The 8,937-nt window shown below is 54.2% G+C and overlaps 2 protein-coding genes across 4 annotated transcripts; both read left to right on the plus strand.

The window, feature by feature from the left end:
* The first annotated feature begins 1,054 nt into the window (after positions 1–1,054).
* Positions 1,055–5,569, plus strand: HINFP (histone H4 transcription factor). The gene is made up of 9 exons (XM_061368393.1): positions 1,055–1,292; positions 1,544–1,770; positions 1,957–2,068; positions 2,319–2,471; positions 2,975–3,052; positions 3,146–3,266; positions 3,378–3,516; positions 3,792–3,916; positions 4,246–5,569. The coding sequence occupies exons 1-9, from the start codon at positions 1,130–1,132 to the stop codon at positions 4,766–4,768; spliced, it is 1,641 nt and encodes a 546-aa protein (XP_061224377.1). The 5' UTR covers positions 1,055–1,129; the 3' UTR covers positions 4,769–5,569.
* Positions 5,570–5,956: 387 nt separating this feature from the next.
* On the plus strand, positions 5,957–8,722 carry LOC133220266 (complement receptor type 1-like). Of its 3 annotated transcripts, XM_061368215.1 has the most exons (6): positions 5,957–6,061; positions 6,827–6,976; positions 7,287–7,421; positions 7,647–7,814; positions 7,919–8,152; positions 8,249–8,722. In XM_061368215.1, the coding sequence occupies exons 2-5, from the start codon at positions 6,913–6,915 to the stop codon at positions 8,131–8,133; spliced, it is 582 nt and encodes a 193-aa protein (XP_061224199.1). In that variant the 5' UTR covers positions 5,957–6,061; positions 6,827–6,912; the 3' UTR covers positions 8,134–8,152; positions 8,249–8,722. The 3 variants fall into 3 exon arrangements, with proteins under 3 accessions (XP_061224199.1, XP_061224197.1, XP_061224198.1); XM_061368213.1 differs by having other exon boundaries at positions 6,827–7,421; XM_061368214.1 differs by lacking the exon at positions 5,957–6,061 and having other exon boundaries at positions 6,673–6,976.
* Positions 8,723–8,937: the final 215 nt, after the last annotated feature.

Consider the following 8,937-nt stretch of genomic DNA (forward strand, 5'->3'; position numbering starts at 1 on the left):
AGGCTTCCCAGATAGTTTTGTCTTCTGTGCTGGATATTTGTATACTTTGGTTAGGGTATACAGATTAAATCACAGCCCCATTCAAGCTCATGGCTTTGCACTGTCTAACCTGGCCAGGTGTTTTCTGTACCAGTTACAAAAGAATTACATTGAAAACAACAGATCCTGCAGAAAACAAAGAAATGGAGATAAAATAATAATACTACTAAACCCCCACCAAACAGATGCAGATTCTAACTGAGTTTATTTGGGTATATACCTCCCATTCACATCAGAGGGGAGAGTTGGTGTGTATGACAGGAGTTACAGAAGCCATTGTGTATTAGAAAGGCACTCTTTGTGGCACATTTTATACAATCAGTTGGATTTAACATGTGCCAAAGCAAACTTTGAGATTTGTGTCTCCATTTGGTGTTACAAAAGCGTGGAACAGCAGCTGTAATGGTCAATGTATATTTGTTTAATTCAAACTGTCACTTCAGTTACTGAGTAAAGAGAATATGTTGCATTATCTCACAGCAGGAGCTGCAATCCTGATGCATTTGGTGTTTGGTGCTTGGCTGGGATGCTCAGTCATGTGGCTTTTGACTGCAGTCTTTGCACTGTGAGGACTCTCTTGTTTAGGCAAGGAAGCATTCTGGAGCCACCAGAAGTTAACCTATGCGGCAGGAGCGAACCCAAATGTTATCATACCATAAGTGGTTCCCCAAACCAAACGCGCTTTAATCCCGAAAGGACCTCGTTCGCAGACCAGCCCCAAAGGAGGCCGGAACCTTTGTGAGAAACCTCCGCTTCCCGGCGGGCCCTCTCTGCCGCTGTACAAGCGCCTCCAGCTCCTGCGCGGTGATTGGTCCGCGGGTCGTCGGGGCAGCTGCTATTGGAGGAGCGGTGCAGTCCGTTGGGTTCCGGCGCCCCCCGGCGGGGCAGGGCCGGACGGTGAGTGCGGCGCTTCCAGTGCTCCGCTCTGCCCGGGGCTCCCCCGCCTTTGGCCGCCGTTTCGGTGCCGCTGGGCCCCGCGGTTCCGGGCGCTGCGGGGCCGCCGAGGCCTGCCGGACAACGCCGGAGCAGCTCGTGGCCGCGGCGGTGCGGTGAGCCCTCGGCGTCTCCGCGCTGGCCTGCATCCCCGGCCATGGCGCCCGCCAAGGCCGGCGGCAAGGGTGCCTTGGTGCTGCAGTGCGAATGGGAGCTCTGCTCGTACGTGGCCTCGCAGATGGAGGAGTTTTGCGAGCATGTGGCCCAGCACCTGCAGCAGCACCTTGCCAAGGAGCGCCGGGACGAGATGGACCCTCTCGGTAAGGCGCTGGCAGGCTCGATGGCTGCTCTCCCACTTGTGTGAGATACTGCATTGTGCGAGGATCCCCCTCTCCCCGAGGAGAGCAGCGCTGCTGCTGCTGCTGAACTGCATGAAAAAAAAATGTGGTGTTCTCTGTGTGCTGCAACCTGAGCTTTACTTGGAAAGTTTCTACCAGGCTGTTAGAGCATGAATATTTCCTGTTTTCTCAGGGTGTAAATGCCATATGTCATTAATATCTGCCTGTTGCAGAGGAATACACGTGTTTGTGGCAGGAATGCGGTTTCTGTTCCCTGGAGAGTTCAGCTGACCTCACTCGCCACGTCTATTTCCACTGCTACCACACCAAGCTGAAGCAGTGGGGGCTGCGGGCCCTGCAGAGCCAGTCAGATGTGAGCCATTGCCAGCTGGATTTCCAGAGCCGCAATATCATCCCTGAGATCCAGGAAAACTTCCTGTGCCTCTGGGAGTACTGCGAGGTGAGAACAGAGAACCCAGTTTCGCTTTCATATGTTTCATCTTTGATGGTGCAGCCAAGGGAAGGAGAGCTGCTTTTGTCGTGCAGCTCACCTGCATGCCTGCCTGTGTTTGTACCTGTGTGAAAGAACCTGTTGTGCTCTGGCTGATCTCTTCACCCTGTTTTGTTTCTCCCTGCTCCCCAACAGAGATCATTTGATAATCCCGAGTGGTTCTATCGGCACGTGGAGGATCACAGCTTCTGTTCAGAGTACAAGGCAAGAGGGAAGGAGAACCATGTGGTCCTCTGTGGCTGGAAAGGTTAGTGAGTGCATGCAAGGCCTCTCTAGAGCTTTGCACAGGGCTGAATTGCAAATGTTGTCCAGGAACATTAGGGATCACATTAGTGATCTCACTTAGTGATCTCATCCTGCTGTGACTCTTCTCTGGGGGCTTTTTGGAGTTGATCTTTGCTAACCAAAACAGAAAGAAGAAGCCTGCCATTCAGTCAGGTTGCAAATCGTGGCCCGTGTGTGAAGGGTCTTAATGGCATTCCGCTGTTTCTGTTCAGACTGTGACTGCACCTTCAAGGGGCGCTGCAAACTGCGGGAGCACTTGCGCAGCCACACGCAGGAGAAGGTGGTGGCCTGTCCTACCTGTGGGGGGATGTTTGCCAACAACACCAAGTTCTTTGACCACATCCGCCGTCAGACTGCACTGGACCGTAAGCTCCTGTGGGTGGGTTGTAAGCAGTCCTGTGGCTGGGTTATTTGGCTTCCTAGAGATGCCTGTTCTCTGTAAGCAAAGGGCATGAATGTGCTTGGAAGCAGCCTGGCTTTTCTGATGGCTGGGACCTCGGACACTGCTGCAGGCAAAGCTGTTCATCCTATAAGGACCCAGGCAAAGTCAAAGGCAGCAAATGGGCTCTTGCAGCAGCACTGGGATTTGCTTGTTGAGTTCCCTTGTGCTGTGCTCATGTGTGTGTGTGTGATGGCTGCTCCCTAGTTCTTGCACTGGCAGCACAAGGAAGATGTGCAAAGGGGAAGCAGATTGGTCTTCGCAAGTGATTTTGTTTGTAGTCAGTCTCTGCTATCTCTGCCTGGAGAGGATTCCCAGTTGCACTGTAGCTGCCTCTTTTTCTCATTTGCTGTTCTTTGTGCTTTTCTCTCTGCTCTGATCTCTTTTCTCACCACCCTGTCCTTTTTCTCCCTGCCCCTGATGCTGCAGAGCAGAGGTTTCAGTGTTCTCACTGCTCCAAGAGGTTTGCCACAGAGAGACTGCTCCGTGACCATATGAGGAACCATGGTGAGTAAAGACCCCTTCTCCCAGCTGAGGCCATCAAGAGTGTGTGCTCTTCCCTGCTTTGTAGTAATGTTCTCCACCCACTCTTTCACACAGTGAACCATTACAAGTGCCCAATGTGTGACATGACCTGCCCGCTGCCCTCCTCCCTGCGCAATCACATTCGTTTTCGGCACAGTGAGGAGCGGCCATTCAAGTGTGACTATTGTGACTACAGGTGAGGACCAGGGTTTTCCATCTTCCCATCCTGGTGGCGGAGAGGCAACCAGAGGTACCTGTGTGTGTGCTTCACAGTGTTCAACTTTGTTCCCTTATCATTTCCTTTTAGCTGCAAGAATCTCATTGACTTGAGGAAACATCTGGAAACACACAGCAAAGAGCCAGCCTATCACTGCGAGTTTGAGGCCTGTACCTTCACTGCACGTTCCCCCTGCTCCATCAAACTGCACTGCCGGAAAGTCCATGAGGTACAAAGACAGCAGAGGGCTATTCTGCTGTGTACTGTCTCCCAGTGAGGGTGAGAACTGCTAGTGCAACATGCTGTACAGAAGCATGAGTTAAGAAACTAGTCATGTGAAGTGCCCCAGCCTGAGCAGCGCTGTAGGAATGTGAGGTCAGGTTGCATTCCTCTCTTACTATTGCAATAGTATGTCCTATCAGCCTTCTCAGAGAACATGATTCATCCTTCCAGGCCCACTGATCAGGCTCATGGAGTATTTACATCCTTTTCTCTGCCCTTCAGGGTGACTTTGAGCCCCGGTACAAGTGCCATGTCTGTGACAAGTGCTTCACACGTGGAAACAACCTCACTGTCCACCTCAGGAAGAAACATCAGTTCAAATGGCCCTCGGGACATCCTCGCTTCAGGTACTGCCCAGCCTTAGCTTCTCATTACCTCCCCTCTAGTGCAATAGACAACAGAAACCACATCCTGTGTCTCGCTGAGGTAGAGACCTGGCAGTGCTTGGGCTCTGATACTTACCTGTAATGTGCTCAAGACCCATGTACTTTTAGGGTTTTTATCATACTTGCACAATATCATATATGAATCATATATATATTGCTGGCCATTGCAACCAGTGTGCAGCTTCATAGTGCCCCTTCCCTTCCTTGGCTGCAGCTTCAGGCTGCTACCTGTCTTGTGGGAAAGGGCTGTAGTGTGTCTATCTCCATCACCCCTACCTATGTCTGCTCAGGTACAAGGAACATGAGGATGGCTACATGAGGCTGCAGCTGGTGCGTTACGAGAGCGTGGAGCTGACAGAGCAGCTACTGAAGGACAGAGAGAAGCGGGGTGAGGCACTGGATGGCTCAACTGAGTGTGTGGTGCTGTCTGAGGGTGAGGGCAACCTGCAGGGCATCATTCTGGAGGCCTCAGCAGAGGCTCAACCGGTTGAACACTGTGTTCCTGAGCTGCAGGTGACCCAGCTGCCCTCAGCTTCTCACTCTGCTGACAGTCCTGAGCCAGCACAGCCCAGTGTCTTCCCAGGAGCAGCACTGTCATCGGGGAAAGAGCCAGGCACCCCATCCAACCCCATCATCCATGTGGTGAACAGGACCAATGAGCATGGGGAGACTGAAACTGTGTATTATGTCATGGCCAGCACCTCCTCAGAGCAGCAAGTGGCAGCAGCCGATGGGCTGGCTATGGAGCTGGAGGAGAATGTTATGGACCGTCTGCAGAAGACAGCTGAGGAGCTGGGCATCCAGATCGTGTGAGGCACTACCTGCCTCTCTGCATGAGGAAAACTTGGGTCTCCATGGGATGTGCTGGTTGGGCAGGCTACTAAGTGCTTGAGGGATAGGGCTGAGCTTTTCTTCATCTGCCTGCAGCTGGTGAATTTCCTCCTCTGCTGCCCCAGCCTCAGTTGCTGCTGGTTCTGGTCAGCACAGCGAGAAGGGGAAGAACAGGTCTCTCTCAGTTGTGGTCAAGTGATCTGAGCTGGAAAGAGCTGTCTCCTCCTTGTGGGGATTAGGGACTAGCAAGCCTCTCCTACCCTTCCAGGAGGTTTGGCCTTTGCCTGTCACAGTGCTTCCCCTCTGTCACTCTTCAGTGATGTGCTCCCTGCTGCTGTGCAGCTAAGTTGTTAGCACTTACTCAGCCTGGTCCTCAGCTAGGATCTCCCCAGGCAGGATGGTGTGCTGAGCAGGCACCAGCTGGAGCCTCTTCCCTGGGGAGACGAGTGGCATGTAACAGAGCTGTTCTCCACAACCCATACTTTGTTCTCCAGGGGTGGCATGTTCTCTCTTTGCCTTCATCGGTACTTCCCTGCACATCACCCCTCCTAGGTCGTTCAGCTGGTGCTGTTAGGGGTGTTTGCACCACTGGTCCCATTATGCTGCACTGATCCCTGGGAGGAGAGGGCTGGAGGTACTGTCCCTTGCAGGATACTGCAGCACTGGGAAATCTGAAGCTTTTTTACTGCATTTGTCCTCTGGGTTTCTCCCCCACATTGGGGTTTGGGCTCCTGATTGGGCAAAGCGTTCTCTGGCAAGACAAATAAAAGTCAGACTGCTAAGACGGTCAGTGTTTGGTGTCTGTTTCAGCCCCATCCCTGCCAGCCGTGGCATGTTATGGTGAGAGGATGAGAGAGTCTGCAGTGCAGGAGGTGGGCACCAAAGAGCAGCCAGGATCTCTCTTCACATGTCCTCTCTTCTGCTTGGTGCAGCTGCCTTGGAGAGTGTGTTGTTCCACATCCCAGAGGTGGCACTGGAAGGCCAGGTTTAGCTTTGGCACTCTTGTTGTCTACATGGGTTTGATTTTTGCTGTCTCCCTCGGGGTGTGAATGTCATCTGTCTGTGATGTCTGGGCTTGTGAGCAGAGCCAGCTTGCCCTTCGTCAAGTGAATTGGATGAGGATAGTGTGGCGCTGATGTCCCTGGAGTGATACTGGCCCTCATCACCCTGTGTGCTGAGATGAAGGCAGGGAAGCACTCTGCTGATACGGGCTGAATGCTGATTTTCCCCTCTCTTCTTCTCAAGCAGTTCAGCAAAAGCTGATGGAATTTCAGGGTAATGGAGGAAATCACTTTATACTAAACCCTTGGCCATCTGCTCACTTTCCTATTACAAGCACTGGGTGTGATTTGTGGCTGTGCCCTTGGGATGGGGTGATGAGAGCAGCCCCTTAGGCTTGTGTTCTGAGTGAGGGGCAGCATGCTCTGCAGTTGCTAGTAGGAAGCAGGGATGAAGCTGGCAGAGCTGCCTGCTGCAAGCTGTGTGGAAGGTTTGCTGGGCCTGGATCCATTTGAACATAGCGAGGGCCATGGGCTGGGCACCTTGTGCTCAGGGTGAGGCAGGGTAGGAGGCAGCTGCCTGTCCCAGCAGCCCTGACAGCACACAGTGCAGGAGGATGCTGCTAGCTCTGGGTAGAGCATCCCTGTGCTGCTGAAGTGATGTGGCTGGGTCTTGCCCAACCTTTCCTGCCCCTGCCCAGCTCTTGCTTCCCAGTACCTGGCAGAGCTGGATTAAGGATACCTTGAGAGAATGGCCTTCTGCCAGGTTTCATTCGCAGCACTTCCAGCTTGGCCCTGTTTCCAGCATGCGGGCCTCAGGGCTCTGCTGCCAAAGCTACAGCTGCACCTGCATTATCTTGGACTACAGCACTCCTGCACAATGTGAGTGCTTGGTGTTGGGAGTGAACACAAGGATGTGGTGACTGGGAGGAGTTGTCCCTTTAAACACTGAACCCAGGGAGGGTAATCTGCCAGAGATTATCTGCTGGGGAGAGGATTGGCATTAAAGGGAATGTCTCCTCCCTTTCCCCTTGTCCTACAGCATGGAAACCAAGTTCACTTTCTCCTGGGGAAGTAGAGAGGGGCCTTTGATTTGAGGGATAAGGGGAGGAGGGCAGAGGGTGCGCTATGGGACTGGGCCTCCTCTTCCTCGCCGTGCTGGCCATGCTGGTCTCCTGTGAGGACCCAGAAGGTAACAGGGTGGTTGGGGAAGAGGGGTTTACAGGCTGCCCAACACTGCTGGCACCTGGCTGGACTGGTCTTCTGCAGCAGCAAGCAGGACCTGTTATGCCCCTGTGGTGAGCACAGGGGAAGTGGGAGCTGGTTTGCACAAGAGCTGAGTGCTGGTAGAGGATGCACTCCTTACCACAGCAGGGTGTGAGCTGGGATGAGCCTTTGCTGGGCTAGTACCACCTCTCTGCAGGTCTCTGAAGACTGGGGAGCTGGCAGAAAGGGTGGTCCCTGGCCTCAACCCTGCTCTGCCTTGCTCCCTATGGCACCAGGACACCTGGACACTTACTGGTCTGGCACAGCACCCATCTGTTTGGGAGGCTGCAAGGGAAAGCACAAGGAGCTGAAGAGGAGCCAGTGTGGGAATGGCAGCTGCTGCTGGCTGGGATACAAGTCCTTCTGCAGAGGTACAGCCGGAGCAGGGACACCGGGGGGCCTTGGGGATGGCTGCAGAGCTTGGCACAGCCAGCTTGGGGAGGGCAGGTTTTGTTCCATGCACGTGTGGAGTCTCTCCAGCAGCCCTGGGGGACCTGCAGATCCTGCACAGCACCCGCAGCCTTATGTGGGTGCATGCTCTTGGGCTGCACAGGGTGCTAGCCCTGCACTGCCCTCAGCAACCTCCCTGTCCCCAGTGAACTGCGGGCGACCCGAAGCGGATTTCCACTCGGTGGTGTACGGCAATGACTGGTGGGTCGGCTCCGTGGTGCGGTACAGCTGCAGACCTGGGTTCCTGCTGCTGGGGGACCCAGCCAGTGCCTGCCAGTCCGATGGCCACTGGACTCCCAAGCCCACCTGCCTCCGTGAGTACTGCTGGGTGAGGGCTGCAGGCAGGTCTCCAGTCTCTTTCCTCCCAGCTGTAGGGCTGATGGGCAGCCTATCATGGGCTCTGGCTCTGCTCTTGCAGGGATCTGCCTGCGAGGTCGCATTGAGATCAGTGAGAGGGACATCACTGGGAGATGCTCTTCATCTTGCAGCACCCAGGCCCACCTGGGAGCCTTCCTCAAACGCGGCTGCATCAAGATCTCGGGCTGTGTCACAAAGCACTCGGGCTGGGCCCGCTGGTTCCTGCGCTGCGATGTCTGCGAGTGTGACTGCTATGTCCCGTGTGGTGAGTCCTGACAGCCGCTGCTCACCTTTGGTAAGGGTCTGTCTCATTGTTTTGTGGGAGGGGGTGACAGTGAGAGCTTGGGGGTGCCAAACAGCTCAAAATCTGCTGCCTCTGCTCTCCTTACAGCTTCCTCTGGATAGAGTTGGGCCACCCAGGGCTGGCCCCACGCCGAGGGAGGCTTCAACCCTGGATATCTGCTTCCCTTCATCAATGTCTCCGTTGCTGTTCTCCTTCCCTAAGCTCCATCCATTCCAAGGCTGTCATCTAAGAGGAGAGGAGATGTTCTGGACTCACTGCCTTGTAGGGCTGCCTTCCTGCCTGGCCCCGTCCCATGACTCTCCATTGGCAGGGGATGCTCTATGAGCAGCAGACACTGAGAAGCTGCATGCGTTTCCTGCAGCTGGGCTTGGGAATGGTGCTGTCTTGGCTCCCATTTGCCTGACTATTTCCTAGAGAAGGTTCATGTCCCCTTTGGGAGGGAGAGAGCACATGTGCCTGCTCACTATCTCCATGCCATGGGCAGAGCTCTCAGGCCAGAGCAGTCTGCCCAATGCTGCACCACCCATTGCTGAAGAATCAGGTGTTATAGTGGGACAAACTGCCCTAGGAGTGCTGGGACCAGAACAGCTAATTGTGTGAGCTCTCAGGTACAAAGTCTTTCCCATGGCCATGTGCTCCACAAGCTGGCTTCAAGCCATGCTTCTTCAAAGTGTCTACACTCTTGCCCTGAGAGCCCCTTTCCCCAGGGACTTTTAGCAGTTTGGGGCCACATGGAAGCTGATGTCCTGCAAGTAAAATGGGTAAGGAGGTATAAG

The sequence above is a fragment of the Neopsephotus bourkii genome, unplaced genomic scaffold, assembly GCF_033783945.1.
Source record: "Neopsephotus bourkii isolate Nb327-2 ecotype Australia unplaced genomic scaffold, CSIRO-AGI_Nbou_v1 NB_1433, whole genome shotgun sequence".
In the NCBI taxonomy this organism is placed as follows: domain Eukaryota; kingdom Metazoa; phylum Chordata; class Aves; order Psittaciformes; family Psittacidae; genus Neopsephotus; species Neopsephotus bourkii.

Bases quoted from the DNA above. Each gene is read 5' to 3' on its own strand.
- LOC133220266 (XM_061368213.1), top strand. From the start codon at position 7,172: ATGAGCCTTTGCTGGGCTAGTACCACCTCTCTGCAGGTCTCTGAAGAC. The intron at 7,422-7,646 runs GTACAGCCGGAG...CCCTGTCCCCAG, and splicing joins ATACAAGTCCTTCTGCAGAG to TGAACTGCGGGCGACCCGAA. The intron at 7,815-7,918 runs GTGAGTACTGCT...CTGCTCTTGCAG, and splicing joins TCCCAAGCCCACCTGCCTCC to GGATCTGCCTGCGAGGTCGC.
- HINFP (XM_061368393.1), top strand. From the start codon at position 1,130: ATGGCGCCCGCCAAGGCCGGCGGCAAGGGTGCCTTGGTGCTGCAGTGC. The intron at 3,053-3,145 runs GTGAGTAAAGAC...TCTTTCACACAG, and splicing joins TGACCATATGAGGAACCATG to TGAACCATTACAAGTGCCCA. The intron at 3,517-3,791 runs GTACAAAGACAG...TCTGCCCTTCAG, and splicing joins ACTGCCGGAAAGTCCATGAG to GGTGACTTTGAGCCCCGGTA.